The 19,895-nt window shown below is 37.7% G+C and overlaps 1 protein-coding gene across 2 annotated transcripts in view; it reads left to right on the top strand.

Annotated features, from left to right (window-relative positions):
• The window catches only part of LOC135462766 (EGF-like domain-containing protein 1), a 28,743-nt gene extending 15,505 nt beyond the window's left edge, over window positions 1-13,238 (top strand). The window contains exons 4-11 of one of the 2 annotated variants that reach the window (XM_064740010.1): window positions 3,372-3,595; window positions 4,419-4,561; window positions 5,530-5,684; window positions 6,268-6,361; window positions 8,390-8,558; window positions 9,863-9,986; window positions 10,762-11,013; window positions 12,525-13,238. In XM_064740010.1, coding sequence (XP_064596080.1) covers window positions 3,372-3,595; window positions 4,419-4,561; window positions 5,530-5,684; window positions 6,268-6,361; window positions 8,390-8,558; window positions 9,863-9,986; window positions 10,762-11,006 — 1,154 coding nt within the window. In that variant the 3' untranslated portion in view covers window positions 11,007-11,013; window positions 12,525-13,238. Of the gene's footprint in view, window positions 1-3,371; window positions 3,596-4,418; window positions 4,562-5,529; window positions 5,685-6,267; window positions 6,362-8,389; window positions 8,559-9,862; window positions 9,987-10,761 lie in introns of both variants that reach the window. The other variant, XM_064740009.1, reaches the window with a different exon arrangement.
• The last annotated feature ends 6,657 nt before the right edge of the window (window positions 13,239-19,895 follow it).

The raw sequence follows: 19,895 nt of genomic DNA on the forward strand, positions 1-19,895 counted from the left end.
GTGACTGTGGTATCTCAGAACCACATAACTCTGTCTGTCTGTATCTTTGTGACTATGGTATCTCAGAACCACATAACTCTGTCTGTCTGTCTGTATCTTTGTGTCTGTGGTATCTAGGAATCACATAACTTTGTCTGTCTGTCTGTATCTTTGTGACTGTGGTATCTCAGAACCACATAACTCTGTCTGTCTGTCTGTCTGTATCTTTGTGACTGTGGTATCTCAGAACCACATAACTCTGTCTGTCTGTCTGTATCTTTGTGGCTGTGGTATCTCAGAATCACATAACTCTGTCTGTCTGTCTGTAGCTTTGTGACTATGGTATCTCAGAACCACATAACTCTGTGTGTCTGTATCTTTGTGACTGTGGTATCTCAGAACCACATAACCCTGTGTGTCTGTATCTTTGTGACTGTGGTATCTCAGACCCACATAACTCTGTCTGTCTGTATCTTTGTGACTATGGTATCTCAGAATCACATAACTCTGTCTGTCTGTATCTTTGTGACTTTGGTATCTCAGAATCACATAACTCTGTCTGTGTGTCTGTATCTTTGTGACTGTGGTATCTCAGAACCACATAACTCTGTCTGTCTGTATCTTTGTGACTATGGTATCTCAGAACCACATAACTCTGTCTGTCTCTCTGTATCTTTGTGACTGTGGTATCTCAGAACCACATAACTCTGTCTGTCTGTATCTTTGTGACTATGGTATCTCAGAACCACATAACTCTGTCTGTCTCTCTGTATCTTTGTGACTGTGGTATCTCAGAATCACATAACTCTGTCTGTGTGTCTGTATCTTTGTGACTGTGGTATCTCAGAACCATATAACTCTGTCTGTCTGTCTGTATCTTTGTGTCTGTGGTATCTCAGAATCACATAACTCTGTCTGTGTGTCTGTATCTTTGTGACTGTGGTATCTCAGACCCACATAACTCTGTCTGTCTGTATCTTTGTGACTATGGTATCTCAGAACCACATAACTCTGTCTGTCTGTCTGTATCTTTGTGGCTGTGGTATCTCAGAATCACATAACTCTGTCTGTCTGTCTGTATCTTTGTGACTGTGGTATCTCAGAACCACATAACTCTGTCTGTCTGTCTGTCTGTATCTTTGTGACTGTGGTATCTCAGAACCACATAACTCTGTCTGTGTGTCTGTATCTTTGTGACTGTGGTATCTCAGACCCACATAACTCTGTCTGTCTGTATCTTAGTGACTATGGTATCTCAGAATCACATAACTCTGTCTGGCTGTATCTTTGTGACTGTGGTACCTCAGAACCACATAACTCTGTCTGTCTGTATCTTTGTGACTATGGTATCTCAGAACCACATAACTCTGTGTGTCTGTATCTTTGTGACTGTGGTATCTCAGAACCACATAACTCTGTGTGTCTGTATCTTTGTGACTATGGTATCTCAGAACCACATAACTCTGTGTGTCTGTATCTTTGTGACTGTGGTATCTCAGAACCACATAACTCTGTGTGTCTGTATCTTTGTGACTGTAGTATCTCAGAACTACATAACTCTGTGTTTCTGTCTCTTTGTGACTATGGTATCTCAGAACCACATAACTCTGTTGCCTGTATTTTTGTGAGTATGGCATCTCAGATCCACATACTCTGTCTGTACCTTTGTAACTATGGTGCATTACAACCACTTAACTCTGTCAGTATCTCTGTGACTATGGTATCTTAGAACCATATTACTCAGTCTGTAACTTTGTGTCTGTGGTATCTCAGAACCAGATAGCTATCTCATTTCGTATCTTTGTGACTGTGGTGTCTCAGAGCCACATAACTCTATCTGTATCTTTGTGACTATGGTATCTCAGAACCACATAACTCTGTGTGTCTGTATCTTTGTGACTATGGTATCTCAGAACCACATAACTCTGTCTGTCTCTCTGTATCTTTGTGACTGTGGTATCTCAGAATCACATAACTCTGTCTGTGTGTCTGTATCTTTGTGACTGTGGTATCTCAGAACCACATAACTCTGTCTGTCTGTCTGTATCTTTGTGACTGTGGTATCTCAGAATCACATAACTCTGTCTGTGTGTCTGTATCTTTGTGACTGTGGTATCTCAGACCCACATAACTCTGTCTGTCTGTATCTTTGTGACTATGGTATCTCAGAATCACATAACTGTCTGGCTGTATCTTTGTGACTATGGTATCTCAGAACCACATAACTCTGTGTGTCTGTATCTTTGTGACTGTGGTATCTCAGAACCACATAACTCTGTGTGTCTGTATCTTTGTGACTGTGGTATCTCAGAACCACATAACTCTGTGTGTCTGTATCTTAGTGACTATGGTATCTCAGAACCACATAACTCTGTTGCCTGTATTTTTGTGAGTATGGCATCTCAGATCCACATACTCTGTCTGTATCTTTGTAACTATGGTACATTACAACCACTTAACTCTGTCAGTATCTCTGTGACTATGGTATCTTAGAACAATATTACTCAGTCTGTAACTTTGTGTCTGTGGTATCTCAGAACCAGATAGCTATCTCATTTCGTATCTTTGTGACTGTGGTGTCTCAGAGCCACATAACTCTATCTGTATCTTTGTGACTATGGTATCTCAGAACCACATAACTCTGTGTGTCTGTATCTTTGTGACTATGGTATCTCAGAACCACATAACTCTGTGTGTCTGTATCTTTGTGACTATGGTATCTCAGAACCACATAACTCTGTGTGTCTGTATCTTTGTGACTATCATATATCAGAACCTATTCACATAACGTCGTAAACTTTTGCTGAGACGTATATTCGTATATGTATCGTTTGACCTTCGTAGTCATGTGGTTTGTTATCTAGTTGATATTCCATGATTGGCGCACGGATTTGGAATTAAAGGTTAAACATATCTATTTGGAAGGTCTACGATTGGTGTACCGATTTGTAATAAAACATTAGATTATCTGTTGGAAGGGCCCTGATTGGTGTACCGATTTGTAGTAAAACATTAGATGTATCTGTTTGTTGGTCCATTATTTGTGTACCAATTTGTAATAAAACACTAGATGTGTCTGTTTGAAGGGCCCTAATTGGTGTACCGATTTGTAACTAAACATTAAATGTATCTGTTTGAAGATCCATGATTGGTGTACCGATTTGTAATAAAACATTAGATGTATCTGTTTGAAGGTGCATGACCTGTGTACCGATTTGTAATAAAGCATTAAAGCATAAAGCAACAGGCTTCGGATAGACTGAGAGATTATATACAACGATTGGTATACGCATTTCGGAGAAAAGATCAGATACATTTGTTTAGAGGCCAACGAGCTCAGCTGTATGGGATTTCGGTTAGAAACCTTAAAATGTCACCTTTCCGTTTTACAGTGTCCATCAAATGTGCACAAGGAAAGCTGGATGCATTCATACTTCCGTACGTAAATGGCAATGCCGGATTTGGTGGGAGAATATACATTTACAATTTTCATAACGATACCAACTGCGAGTTTAACGAAAGAACGGAAGATGGTTACCAAGGTTACGGTATTACACTTCCGTTGTCTGGCGCCGGCGCGTGCTCTCGAGGCAGAAAGGCTGTGGATGATGGAAACGTGAGAAAATTTCCAGTACATTTACTAATTTGTTTTAACTTACTTTGTTTGTCTTGGCTTCGTATTGATAATATATTGAAAATAATGAGATAAAATAAATGTAAAACACATGAGACATAGTACGAAAACACTGAGCAGGAGGTGGAAAAATCTTTGCCGATGACATAATCATGGTTGTTCAACCTGGTTTCATAGACATTTAGCGTAGATGGATGAACTTGAGCACGATCAAAACAATCCACTTTGCCGTAGCTGTCAATAGCAGGTCGTAATACATGTATCTCTCCTTGTCTCCTTCTTTGAAATGGTACTCCAATTTAATATTGTTTTTTGGGAGAAGACAATCTTTTTTCAACCTAATGTGAAGTGAATACTTGGATTACAGCAATTTGACTGAAAAACAGGTCCACTATCAGAGTTCTCAAATATGCGACATTTGTGGGCAGATTAGGAGTATTGTGTGTCATCATACATCTCGAGATCTCTATAAATCGGCTGCGGCTTTATGCCAGAAATTTTGCCCGATACCCGTAGGCGCATGATAGGTGGTTTCTCCGGGGTACTGCCCAGTTTCCTCCAACCAAAACTTGAATTTCATCATACAAGTCTGGCATATAAACAAACAAACAAACAAACAAATAAATAAATAAACAAATAAATATATAAATATCTTTGTCAATTTTTGTTTGAATTTGACTTAATTTAACTGTTTTAATTCAGTGTAACACTGCCAAAAAACAAATAAATAAATAAACAAATAAATATATAAATATATTTGTCAATTTTTGTTTGAATTTGACATCATTTAACTGTTTTTATTCAGGGTAACATTGCCTACCAGTACGAGGTATTCGTACGTTATGACACTCGTATAACCTCCACAGTGGATGAACGTCACACGTTAAGGTGTGCCTTCACAGCAGACGGAGTTCTAACAGCAACTATATCAACAGGTTTTAGCGAAACGTAAGTTACTTATGTATGATTTGCTTGATTGGATTTTATCCATGCCAGACAACTTGAGCTCCCATTTACTTATTTATCATATCTCCCGTAGTAAAAAAAAATTCTCCCGTAATAATTATATATGGTGGCAGGTTTAGACCACGTCTGATTGTCCTCCCAAAATTATAGTTATTATTTCTTTAGTGACATTAATATTATAGCTTTTACTTCTCACGTAATATTTATGTACGGTAACAGGTTTAGATCACATCTCTTTACTTCCTCTCCCCCCCCCCCCCCCCGACCCCCGACCTCCCAAAAGTAAATCTGGTTATTTCCTTCGGAAAGATCACTGAATTATATCAGAGATATTGAATCAATGCGACTTTTCCGAGTACACAAGGCATCTTGGTATTGAACAATGAGAAATCATAAAAATGATGCAAATATAACGTGAATGACTGCAAAAAGCTATTTGTGAATGTGATTGTCAAGATTTTGTATATTTTTTAAGGACAATTTAAACCAAGCCGCGGCATACTTCGACGCATGTCAAATAAATTTATTTCAATGTAAATTTGTTCAAACAAATGCGTTAAAACTGAATTCTGACAATACTTATGAATATATTAAAACGTAAATATTATCAATGCATTGGTTTAACCCATTTGAGGTTCTGGCACAATTATGTTCTACTAAGTTTGCACCACTTTATGCTTCCTTATGCTCTGATGATTCAGCCTTTATTTGAGATTACAGCAGTGAAATTAAGATTGGAAACTAGGGTTAAGAGATCACATTTTATGCGAGAGAAGAATAATTGTGAATGAAATGATTTCATCGATAAATTTACTTTTGCATTGTTGCTTGATTTCTTTTACGCTTTAAGAATCTCGTTTTCAGGTTTTATGGTTCAGTGTTTGTTTAAAATTTGCTTTAGTTAATAAGTATATTAATATACAAATGCGAATTTTTGTTTTATCCGGCAGAGAGTTCGGATCCTTAACTGGCACTAATGCACGGAGAGGCTACCAGCCTGTCTCATTACTCGTAATGGCCACTGACACCAACGCCGTCATCAGCGCTCCTGTCCTTGTTGGAGATGACCTCTACCTGAAGTTTGACCTCCCAGAAAATGATATCAGTAATGCATATTTGTACTTATTTTAGCTCAGGGGTTTTACATCATACCCACCAGTATTTTCACTTATGACGCGTGCCCTAAAAAAAATAGCTGTTTGAAACACGCTACTTGGTACTTTTTAAACCTAAGACACACACAGTCATTCCTTTAATATTAATTAATTAATATGGAAATATCAGTTTCATACATGAAATAGATTTAAAGGTAATTTTGAATAATTCTGCTTTACCTCATATAATGGTATTTTTTTAAGATGCCATGCATCACTATTTGTTGATGAAATCAAGTACATCTCGTTTTACTGGGAAGAATTCAAAGTATTGCCTTTCATAAAAAGTCGACTCGAACTTTGAAAAAGCTTCAATGCGAACCATTTTATAAATTGTCAGAGCTTTATTGCAGATTTTTAACGGTATGATGTACTCGCACAGACTATGGTGACATTTTGTGAAAGTCAATCGTTTGGGTTGTTCTAAAGTAATAGCTGATAGACTTTTTTGACTAAAATTTCTGGCATGGTCTCTTTCGCCTGATAAAAAATTGCTGTATTTTATGACTTTGAATACATAATTATTGTTTGCAGTCTATTCAAACTACCGGGTAGATTCCTGTGTGGCTGTCAACACAGACGTCAACGTAACAACAATTCAGCAGGAAATGGCGCTTTTGAGCGACAGGTAAGTTTCTATTATACGTAGTAGTCTTTTATATATAGTATTCTATTATATATAATAGTCTGTTATTTATAGTAGACTGTTATATACAGTCGTTTATTATATATAGTAGTCTGTTATATACAGTAGTTTATTATATATAGTTTATTTATTTATTTGATTGGTGTTTTACGCCGTACTCAAGAATATTTCACTTATACGACGGCGGCCAGCATTATGGTGGGAGAAAACCGGGCACAACCCGGGGGAAACCCACGACCATCCGCAGGTTGCTGGCAGGCCTTCCCACTTACGGCCGGAGAGGAAGCCAGCATGAGCTGGACTTGAACTCACAGCGACCTCATTGGTGAGAGGCTTCTGGGTCATTACGCTGCGCTAATGCGCTAACCAACTGAGCCACCGAGGCCCCTATTATATATGGTAGTCTGTTACATATATAGTAGTCTGTTATATATAGTAGTCTGTTATATATAGTAACCAGTTATATACAGTAGTCTATTATTTATAGTAGTCTATTATATATAGTAGTCTGTTATATGTAGTAGTCTATTATATATAGTAGTCTGTTATATGTAGTAGTCTATTATAGATAGTAGTCTGATACATGTAGTAGTAGTAGTCTGTTATATGTAGTAGTCTGTTATATACAGTAGTTTATTATATATAGTAGTCTGTTATATATATAGTAGTCTGTTATATATAGTAGTCTATTATATGTAGTAGTCTATTATATATAGTAGTCTGTTACATGTAGTAGTCTGTTATATGTAGTAGTCTGTTATATGTAGTAGTCTATTATATATAGTAGTCTGTTACATGTAGTAGTCTGTTATATATAGTAGTGTGTTATACATAGTAGTCTATTATAGATAGTAGTCTGTTATATATAGTAGTCTGCTATATACAGTAGTCTTTTATATACAGTAGTCTGTTATATATAGTAGTCTATTATAGATAGCAGTCTGTTATATAGAGTTGTCTATTATATATAGTAGTCTGTTATATATAATAGTCTATTATATACAGTAGTCTGTTATATATAGTAGTCTGTTATATATAGTAGCCCATTATATATAGTAGTCTGTAGTATATATTAGTGTGTTATATATAGCAGTCCATTATATATAGCAGTCTATTATATATAGTAGCCTATTATATATAGTAGTCTATTGTATATATTAGTGTGTCATATATAGTAGTCTATTATATTTTGGTGATTGCATTTGGAATTTAAAACCATTCTTTGCCGTCAATAGATTGTACACAAATCATTTTTAACTTAATACTACTGGTGGCCTCCGTCGTATAATTGAAGCATTCTTGAGTACGGTGTAAAGCACCATTTAAAGAAGTAAATAAATCAACTGCTTACAGCGTATACACCTCTGTCTAAGTTCGCTTTACACCACTGCCACCTCTAGCAAAGTTTGTACAGAAATTTTTAACAACGCCGAGGTTATCATGGTCACGGTGATGAGGGAGGAAGCGATGTCGCAAAAAGCGCTGTCTCAACCCCTGCTTCTTAATTAATACTAAATACATACTCTTTATCTAAAGTTTACACAACATGATTCTAACCAGAACCGGGAACAATTTTATCACTGAATGCTGATTAAATAGTTTTGCACGAGGAAACCAGTGTTTAGGGTAAGTCTAAACATGTATTACATTGTTGCCTTTCTTATCGGCATAGTTTTCTTCTTCTTTCTGATGTTCAAAATGTAGGTAAAATTTATATATCATTATTTGCCAAAGGCTAAAGCATAAGCGATGTATAGTAAAATCTTAGGGTCATTTCAGACCCTACTAAATGTGATAACCTGTCAAACCGTACATGTACGGTATAGGAAGCATGTTCCGTTAACGTAAAGTTACAAAGTAAGTGGTACCGGCACCGATAGCACAGTTGGTAAAGCGTCCGCTTCGGGAACGGTAGATCCAGGGTCGATTCACACCTAAGACCTGACAAGCATATGGTTAAGTGTATGAGGAAACCAGTATCTCATTTTTTCCTTGTGTGTTTTCCCCCAGCTGTCCAGATCCTATGGCAAAATCCGTTGTGAAAGGAATCAGCAGATCTGGCAACACGACCATGCTGCTCTTCGACGCTTTCAAATTTGACGACACATCGCTTGTTCGGTTTATCTGTAGAATCAGTTTGTGTAATAGCAGTAACAGCGCCGCCTGTGACTTTAATTATGTGAGTATAACACATTGCTTTAAATTTATTTATTTATTTGATTGGGGTTTTATGCCGTACTCAAGAGTATCTCACTTATACGACGGCCGCCAGCATTATGGTGGGTGGGAACCGCGCACAGCCCGAGGGAAACCCACGACCATCCGCAGGTTGATGACAGACCTTCCCACGTACGGCCGGAGAGGAAGCCAGCATGAGGTGGACTTGAACTCACAGCGACCGCACTGGTGAGTGATTCCTGGGTCATTGCTTTAAACCATCCATATGTAGCAAAGCCTGTGCAGATATGTATCCAACTTCGTTGGATTTAAAGGAAACCGCACACTCCCCAGATTGTATATCTAATCTAGACCTTTATTGACAAAATCAGTTTCCTATCTCGCAGACTTCGCGAAAAGAGGGATAGTTTCAGTTTTGACATCGTAAAATTACTATAATAGCAATGTACCATCGGGTCCGGCATATCTCCCTTTGTTAGTTCATATGAGTCATGTGACGATTTCCATCAACGTAATAAGTTATTACTACAAAAGTTAGTCTGCCAAGGTTATTCCATGAAACGACTTCACCCTAAGTTTCTTAAGTTTTACAATGAGTATAATATTTTGTGAGTAAATATGGTCAAAGCTTCCAGAATCTTCGACTCCATGATTGTGTCTACTTTGCGTAATTCCGGGCTTGGGGATGTATATTGATCGACAAATTGGATATGTGAAGTGCTACAATCAAAGCGCAACTCAGATACATATTTTATGATCGACAAATTGGATATGTGAAGTGTTACAATCAAAGCGCAACTCAGATACATATTTTATGATCGACAAATTGGATATGTGAAGTGTTACAATCAAAGCGCAACTCAGATACATATTTTATGATCGACAAATTGGATATGTGAAGTGTTACAATCAAAGCGCAACTCAGACACATATTTTATGATCGACAAATTGGATATGTGAAGTGTTACAATCTGATTGTGTGATTATTACATTGATCTGTGATTATTAAACTGGGACCGGTTTCATGAAGCTCGCTTAGCTAAGTTTGCCCTTAACTACTATGAAAACGTAATTTATGGAGATGAAAAGTGCACTTAGCTAAGGGCAACTTAACACTAAGTGAGCATCATGAAGCCGGACCCAGGTCTATTCATTATAAGTAGAAAATTTCAGCACGGCGCTAAACTCGAATCAAACAAATAAAATGTTCAATAAATAAATAAATGCTTAAATTCCTGTAAACTTTAAGTACTTAGTGTGCAATGTCCTGGGATCCATTTATGTTTTTTGATGTTCATGTTCCAGACCTCCTGTTCGAACAACCTGGGTGGCGGTCGAAGGCGACGACAAGCTGTTACCCAAATTCTGAAAACAGATGTCATTGGTCAGTCAATTCAAGTTACGTATAGCTCGGCGGAGAATGTAGTCGGTGAGTACACATGTGCCTAATTGCTCGATGTCAGATCATACATCTGGCACTCTCAGATTGTCAAGATTCTAACTCATGTGAGTTAACAGTCTGTTTAGCAGCAAGAAGGAATCAGTGACGTCACTGTGCTTAACCTTGTTCAGCATGGTAGAACTTCAACGTCCCCTGCAGCTTATTCACTGTAGAACGAATCTCGGAATCTGCCTCTAATGGCCTTTTAAATGATGCCTTCGTTATTTAAAAATGGCCAATTTTTTTTTATTACAAAACGTGTACACCATAATTCACTCGTGATGAGTACGTGTTTTCGTGATTCAGACCTGTGTATGACAAGTGTATCATTCAGGCTTGCTTTACTAACAAATGCGATGCCTGCCTTGGTGACTTAATTTGAACAACAGTCTTAAAAATAAATAAATAAACATCAGTCTCATTTTTTGCCATTATTTACTTTTTTAGTTTGGTATTTGTACATTGCTTCCGTTATTTCCATTTACATTACGGCTCTTGTACGTTGTACATTTGTGCCAAAGGTAGCCGTAGTGGATTTCCCCCTATTTTTTTCAGCTTCTTTGCACCATAATTGTGTCCGCCTTGGTTTAAGTGAAATATTCTTACGTTAAATAAATAAACAAGTATATAAATAATTTATGCATGTGCTTGTTTTTGTGGGCTTTTTTTTTCTTTATAATTTTTGCACGTATTTAACTCATATGTATGTTCTGTTCTGTTCTGTTCTTTTCCTTACTCACCAGTATAACACGTTATATTTCAGGTAGGGATGTTGAGTGTAACATGATGTACTTCTACATCGTGCTCGCTGTTCTCGCCGCATTCGCTCTGCTCACTCTGATATGTGCCATTTACCTGTGCTTCAAAATGGCACGCCGTCGTCGTCAATACGACACGATAGTTATCCGCAAACGGGTGATGCCTGGTGGAGATGTAGTCCGCACCGTGGAGGAAGTGCATCCGGCGTACAGCAACTCGAGCGATCGCGGCCCCATTATAAGGTCATAGCTGCCGTGTAAGTCAAGGGACTGAATTGTCTCCCTTTACCTTTTTCTCAGGGGCTGCATATTCTGTCTACATTTGTGATGGAGCCGAATTCATTGGATCAGATTTTTAAGGTCAAACGTATAAAATGGGACACTAACGTTTGCCTTTGAGCGCAAGAAGTTAAACATTTTAACGTACTGGGCGCTATGGTATATGTGAATTTAAAAAATCTTAAATCACAGAAGTTTTAAACTAAGAATACCGATAAAGCGTTAAGCAATGACTTGTGAAAACACCTATATGTGATGTCGGCCCTAGTTGATTCTGATGAACCCTTGTGTAGTCAAGGAGTTCTACGTGATATTTTTCCATCTTCTTCACGTCACGCATTTTTGTGCGACAATTTCACCAAGGTGCACATTACACTCGTGCAACACTCTGATCACATATATATTCAAGACATGACGTGAACTGTTCGGGTGATCTGGTATGTAAGTCTTCTCGATGCCACACGCCCTGCAGTTTTACCCCTTTTTATCCTGCATGACGTTTTTGGTCATTTTCGTTAATTAATTTTTCTTTATTATTATTATTTTTTGGGAGAAACAACGTCTACATTGCGACTCAATAAGGTCACGTGATTTGTAAAAAAAACCCCAAAAAAACAGTTGAGAAAACGTTAAATTTCGCAGCCCCGACTGCAAAAGTCGACCCAGTTGTGGTGCTATTTGTTTTATGGTATAATATGATAGATGCGAGGAATCATGGGAAATAAAATAATCTTTTATACTAGGTGATCTGGCTGAATTCTCTATGCCATTTCAATAAATCACACAGTTAGCATGTCTGTTGATTCCTAACGTCATGTGACCTCAGATTCACAAAAGAGTCCATGTATTTTTGTCAGAAGTCCGTGACCATATCTTTTACCTCATCAAGTTTTCCTCAAATTTTGAAATCTAGATGACTAAAATTACAACGTTATCGTGTTTGAAAACCCACTATTATGCATGTTGTCTATGCTACAATGCGGTGATTTTTTTTACATGTTAACTGACTGATGTCTTGTTACACAAATGTCTTGTAGACGAATAAATCTGGATTGTAACTACCCGATGGTGGACAGTCTCGTTTTATTGTTTATTGACATGTACAGTTGATTTTGGCTAGGGTATATATGCATGTTTGCAATGTTACGACTCTTACTGAAATAAAGCACCCTTTTTGACATAATTGTAATCAGCGTAATAACTGTTACGCTTATCGAGACGATTATTTTATTACATTGTTACATTGTTATCCTTATTGGAATAATGGCAACATTTAATGAAACAATATTTCAATAGTGGTTACATTTGCAATGTTCACTATAATGTTTATTTCAGTCAGGCTAATCCATAAACTCTGTTATGGCACGTAAAGTGTCTTATTTTAAAAGATTATGATAAAATTCAGGACTTTTTCCTGTGTATGTAATTCCACAACTCCGTGCCTTTTCTGTGATGATTACCACAGTGAAGGAAGCGTTTATTAACACAGGGAAAGAAGTGATGATTACCACAGTGAAGGAAGTGCTGACTAACACAGTGAAGGAAGTGCTGACTAACACAGTGAAGGAAGTGTTTATTACCACAGTGAAGGAAGTGCTAATTACCACAGTGAAGGAAGTGCTGATTACCACAGTGAAGGAAGTGTTTATTAACACAGTGAAGGAAGTGCTGACTAACACAGTGAAGGAAGTGTTTATTACCACAGTGAAGGAAGTGCTGATTACCACAGTGAAGGAAGTGCTGATTACCACAGTGAAGGAAGTGTTTATTAACACAGTGAAGGAAGTGTTTATTAACACAGTGAAGGAAGTGCTGACTAACACAGTGATGGAAGTGCTGATTGTGGTGTTAGCAGTATGTGTGGTGTTTGGTGACGTAGGTGAATGGGTGTTCGGCTGGGTGGGTCTTTTTGGGTTGGGGGTGTGGGGATGGAAATTGTAGTCCGATCGTGTGCGTTCTTATGACTGAATTCTGTTCCAGCTTATCGTTTCAACCTGAACTTTCTTTGCAATAGCGGGATGGTAAGACGTAGTGTTGTGTCATAAAGGGGCATTACTCTGCTTTCTTAACTCATCTACATTCAGTTGAGCCTAAGAATACCGTGTCGAGTTACATATTCATTTTCGCATATATTCATTTTATCTCACAGCAATGGGCTAATGTTTACTTTGTGACATCCGCTAAAAAAAAACAAACAAATAAACAAACAAACAAAAAACAAATAATGCACAGTTCACTGTTGTGTTAAAACAACTTTAACCCTCAGCCTTCCTTCTGCTGGATGAGTTGGAAAGCCTTTTGATATCGTGAAATATAAAAGCCAAGCTGATTTCTGTCCAGATGAGTGTCTTAAGCGTTATATATGGCGTATATATCTTCTTAGATTCTACCACAGTTTGTGATATTGGTCCTTAAACAGTGTGGATACACATGAAGCTCAATAACTTGTTTGATACATTTTATTGTAATATAGGAGGGATTGTTTGATACATTTTATTGTAATATAAGAGGGATGTTTTTGTTCACATTGTAGATTTGTTTATTTATCTTACATTGTATTATATTCTGTCATCATATGACTCACAATTTACCAACATAAATATCCTTAGATAATTCCTTATGCAAAAAAACAAAAAGCATTATTGTAAAATTCACGTATACAATTACACGGGCATACGGCTCCAAGTTTGTGAGTGATAAAGGGCGTGGTTACACAGTATATCCAGCCTACATTAGCCGGTTCCAAGCTTTACAAAAACTTTATTCTCGGCGGTTACACTGGATTGCGTGTGAATTACCTGGCTGTTTTACGAGCTCAACTTTATAGAAACAGTGAGCTAGCTTCTTTCAAGTCTGCAGTGTCCCCCATCTGGTCCACAAATCATTTTGATTCACCAAACTACTATAAGTTTATTTAACCAAATTAATCGTGTTTTTACAAAACCACAATTTTCACCTTACAAATTAGTGCCATTTGATTTTTTATCTTCTAACACTAATGCTTTTGGTTATTATAAAGGGGACTCGCCACTGCGCATGACCTTTGTGTAGCCTGTGTATGCAGTGAGTAATCACTTCCGTTATACCAGGCTACCGAGTGCAGTTTTTGCTAAGTGCTTGTGAAAAACGTGTAATGGCGTTTGTGTATCATACCCATGCTCTGAAAGACTGAAAGAAGTTCAGCCATTAACAAATTTGTGTGTGTATGTGGTTTTAAAATATTTTAAAATTTAATTGAATTGATTCACAGAATAAAAAACAAAATATTCGGGTAAATTGTCGTAATGAGTTCAGTCGGAAGTGCATTATTTTCGCAATTTTATTTTTCTTGATCCCAACTTTTGTGTGTTATTGGACACACCCATTATATGGGTGTTATTATTGTGTCATTGTTGTGTCATTATTGTATATATTTATGTGTTCTTTATTTTCTCTTCACCGACGTCTTATGTGATTATGTCTTTGTATTGTTAATGTCTATTATATTTTCCGCTTAATATAACCAACATAATATTTTGGCAATGTTGATCATTCATGGTATATGTCTCGTAAATTACAGGAACATATGTGTGTATATCGTTGAATTAAGATGTTATATTTTAAATAAATATTCCTCGCCATCACATCTTTTGTTCTATTTTACTTACTTTATAGGTTACATGCATCGTTGACCGAGTGCTCTGGAATGGCACATTTCCAACTGTTAGCCGTGCTAGCATCGTGCGCTCAAATCCAGCATTTGATGGATCATGTACCGCTTTACGTCGATCAATTCTTATGTGCACATTGTATGGTCACTCGCAGTTACATGTACCTCCACAAAGCAGACCACAGTGGTATACGTGAAGTATTATGGAGTAATATACAGTACAAAATATCAAATGAAAACTATTATCATTTATTTTTCAGAATTTTGGATGCCCCATAAAAAGAATTTAACGTAGGATCAAACAGGGTGGTCTATCTAGAGCGCATCTACATGTAGCACGTGATTCGGTGGCACTTCATTTTCTTCACGAGAATCTCACCTGTTTGCTTACAGAACATTTACAAACGTGTTTTCTGCAAAATGTCGAACCCTAGTAAATTACATTAGGATCCATGTAATAAATTTTAATGAATTTTAACACGCAAATAATGTGAACTTGGTGGGGGGGGGGGGGGGGGGCGGGAGTAAAATATGATCTCAAGAACCTAGCCTACACATAATTTTTTTTTTCATTGTAATACAAAACAGACAAATACAAAGATATGCTCAAGATCACTTTTCAATGATACAATAGCTATTAAGTTTATTGAGGGAGAAAACCCGTTAATCAGCCAGGAGAAAAAAAAGCCCCAGACGAACCAGCGGCAGCGAGATTTGATCCTCTAAACCTCGCTGGTCAGGGTTTGATCGCCTACGGCTAAAAACATGCTTGAATTGGTGGAATGACTCAGGGAGGAAAGAAAAGGGGACAGCTAATGACCGGAATGAAAGCCTGGAGTACAGGAAAACCCGGAGTACAGGAAAACTCGGAGTACAGGAAAACCCGGAATAGAAGTACCCAGGTACCTGCAAATGGCGTTTACGGGAAAACTACTGCACCAAAATCAGCGCATTTAGGAAGTCCTAGCTCTAAGTTTTCTAGACATACTATATTTGTGTCATTAATTATCGATCTAAGGGATTTTGAGTGATTTTAGACCAGTGACGTCAAATAAATTGCAATAAATTGCAATTATCATCAAGGCCCTAATTCTGCTTAAGCCATGATGCTAGGGGGCGTGTAAATTAATACTATTTATGCATTTACATAAACTGTTTGAATAAAAGCCTGACTGAGGTAAACTGACAAGAGGCTGTATTTCACCGGTTACGTGTAGTCATTTGCCAGCTATCATACTTGTATTTATTTATTTATTTATTTGATTGGTGTTTTACGCCGTACTCAAAAATACTTCACTTGTACGACAGCGGCCAGTATTATTGGTGGGTCGAAGCCGGGCAGAACCCGTGGGAAACTCACGACCATCCGCAGATTGCTGCAGACCTTCCCCCCGAACGGCCGGAGAGGAAGCCATTATGAACTGCACTTGAACTCACAGCGATCGCATTAGTGAGAGGCTTCTGGGTCACTACGCTGCGCTAGCGCGCTAACCGACTGAGCCACGGAGGTCCCCATTATACTTGTACTTGATAACGAAGCTAGTATCTGCATCGAAACGCCGTGACAACAAAACAAGAATGCATAAATCCTTAAGCAATGCCTTGTCTAGTTAACAAGCTATCACACTGTCGTCGCTGTTCTGCTTTACTCTCTATGCTTCACGTCCTTAATTAAATTAATACTGTAATCCTGTCCTGGTTTTTATACCGGTCATTAGGCTGGCCTGCAGAAATCTCTAGATTCAAGCCGTCATCTCACTGGTCAAGTTACATCTATACCGAATAGGCTTACGTAGGGAATAACACCTTCTTCCTCCAACAAAATGTATTCTGCCCCAAGGGTGCACATATGATACAGACAAGCAGTTTCATGGTTTCACTGGTAACTTGGGCTTAATCTCACTTTCAGATATTTTTTTTTACATTTCGCTCATTCTGTTGTTTTTGTCACATTCCCTCGAGTGGTCTTGCACGAAGTTCACTAGTGATAAAAGGATATCTGGGGCTTGGTTCTTTTAGCATTCCTTTTAACCTCACTTGTGCTCAAATGACAGTTTATGGTCGTTGTAGAGAGCAACATTTTAAATAACTGACTTAAAAACATTCTTTAAAATATAACATGTTTCCCCCCGTTTTTACGTACACTGTTCTCTTGACACACTGATCGACAACCTGGAGCACTCGATGACTTCAGCACATGTGTATTGTATCATGATCCATTCCATGCCAATGTTATGGACGATTAGAGAAGATTCGAGAGTGAACTCTTTTGTCGCTGAAGATAAAAAGTTCTATTATATCATTTGACCCGCCAGACGTGTTAAACAACTTTTTGTGATTACATTTACTATAACATGGGCTTAACAAAAAAAGTTTCACAAAGCCATCCCCGGGGCCTAGTCCTTTATCCTTGTTTTCTAAGTTATTCTTTAGTAAATGTGAGCACAACACAGTATTTATAGTAAACCTGGACCATACAGTAACGTTTACAATATTGCAGTTCTCAATATTGCACTTTTATTTATATCAAATCCGCTGCGTGTAATTTACGTCTATTTATTTAAACGAGGATTACAGTTTCTAAATACAAACTTTGATATTTATTCTGAACCAAATCATATGCAGAAAAAATAAAGTATTTGGACAAATGCATCTACATATATATGACGCTTTCGCCAACTCTCAAATTGACGAAGTCCATCCCACTGCTGCAAACCCTGTTTCTTCATGCATGACATATGCATATGTATAACAAGAGAAAGAGTTCAAAGGGGAACTGAATAATATCAACTAAGTCCATGATGATTTCATCACATCACCTAAGTCCATGATGATTTCATCACATCACCTAAGCCCATGATGATTCCATCACCTTTCATCACATCACCTAAGCCCATGATGATTTCATCACATCACCCAAGCCTATGATGATTTCATCACATCACCTAAGTCCATGATGATTTTATTAATCACCTAAGCCCATGATGATTTCATCACATCACCAAAGTCCATGATAATTTCATCACATCACTTAAGCCCATGATGATTTCATCACATTTCATCACATCAACTAAGCCCATGGCAATTTCATCACATCACCTATATCCATGGTGATTTCATCACATCACCTAAGTCTATGATGATTTCATCACATCACCTAAGCCCATGATAATTTCACTACATCACCTAAGCCCATGATGATTTCATTACATCACCTAAGCCCATGATGATTTCATCAGATCACCTAAGCCCATGATGATTTCATCACATCATCTAAGCCCATGATGATTTCATCACATTTCATCACATCAACTAAGCCCATGGTGATTTTATCACATCACCTAAGTCCATGATGACTTCATCACATCACCTAAGCCCATGATAATTTCATCACATCACCTAAGCCCATGATGATTTCATCACATCACCTAAGCCCATGATGATTTCATCACATTTCATCACATCAACTAAGCCATGATGATTTCATCACATCACCTAAGTCCATAATGATTTCATCACATCACCTAAGTCCATAATGATTTCATCAGATCACCTAAGCCCATGATGATTTCATCACATCACCTAAGTCCATCATGATTTCATCACTTCACCTAAGTCCATGATGATTTCATCGCTCTCACACTAAACTGTGTTCAGATTACAAAAGGCATTGGATTTACATATTACACAGTTTACAGGCAGTATTACGTTACAAAAAAAGTAATTTCTGCCCTCGAATCCTTTTGCCAACTTTTCAATCATCAGTAAAAAAGACTACGTGCCAAGGATGGGCGTATATTTTGTAAGAGGGTGTTGTAAACACGGTTGTGTTAGAGTATTGAGATTGTTTGTATATTGCGAACGTAGGGAAGCCTAAATTCACATGGAAAGTCATTTGGATGATATCAGTATACACAATACGTCTTTCAAATGCTAATTCTGGTCAATGAGGTCTTCCATTTGACTGGCTACATTCAAATATCTGCCAGCGTCTCCAGAGCACCTTGCAAAGAAACAACGCCCTGAAGTAAATCTCAACCATATGGGAACCACGGCCTCGTGCAAATCTCAACCATATTGAAAGCACGCTCAGATGTAAATCTCAACCATATGGAAACCACGCTCTGATTTAAATCTCACCCAGTTGGAACCACGCTCAGATGTAAATCTCAACCATATGAGAATTTATTTATCTCCTTGTGGCAGTGATGGAAACTGGGCTTGTAATAAAGAACCATAAAGCAAGGAGAGCAAAATACTGTAGAAGCATGGAGCGACGGTGATTGGCAAATGGTCACAAGTATATGGTGAATCAGGTACCTTGTCAATATTTCTCAGGAAGTGTTTATTTCTAGCTGCTCATATAAATGCATACATATAAACAACCTGCACTCCCTCTTGCACCATGGATTAAGCAGAATTAGGTAATATGATATGCAGTCATATTTTCAATTTATTTAACTTCACTGATCAAAACGGTGTTGATACCGTCATCTGGTAAAACAAAATTCAAAGTTAAATTTCCAAAGACCCGGTTAATCAGTGAAAATTTGCATCGAATTCCTCTTAATATTATGTACGTAGAAGTTTTCTCTCTCATTTTGACTGTGATCCCTCTGCATGACCAACCTAAAACTATTTATGAAAACACTGTCACTAACACATTATAAAAGACTAAATAAAATAAATAATCAAATAAATAAATAAAAAAAAAATCCAAAATGACAACCTTGGCTTCCACTCAAAGCTTCAGTTAGAACAAAAGCGCGTGAAAGGCGCCTCCGGCTACTTGACACATCACAAGCGTTATACCAGGTATGCCTTCATAGACACTTTTTGTTTTGCTTCTTTGGACTTCCCTGGCCGAAGACGACTTCAGTAGTTGTGGAATTTATTGTTATAAATTACACACAGTATTTTCGCCTTTCATTTCCAGTAATATGGACATTCAACATATCAACGTATAGTGCTTGTCTCGTTATGTTGTAAAGCAATTTCATTAGTGAGCATATGGGCGTAATGTTAGAGGTAGCTGGACATAGAGAACATTTGAAAGGAAACAGAACACGGCGTGTTCAGAGAACACGTGCTGCTATTGGTTTAAGTTCGGTAAGGATGTGTACATGTCGGCTGTGGCTTTACGTAAACGAGATTTGTAAGTTACCCGAGGAAGGGCGGTCGTTTACTTCGGGCTCTCCCGTTTTGCTTCAC

Source organism: Liolophura sinensis, chromosome 2, assembly GCF_032854445.1.
Source record: "Liolophura sinensis isolate JHLJ2023 chromosome 2, CUHK_Ljap_v2, whole genome shotgun sequence".
Taxonomy (NCBI): Eukaryota; Metazoa; Mollusca; class Polyplacophora; order Chitonida; family Chitonidae; genus Liolophura; species Liolophura sinensis.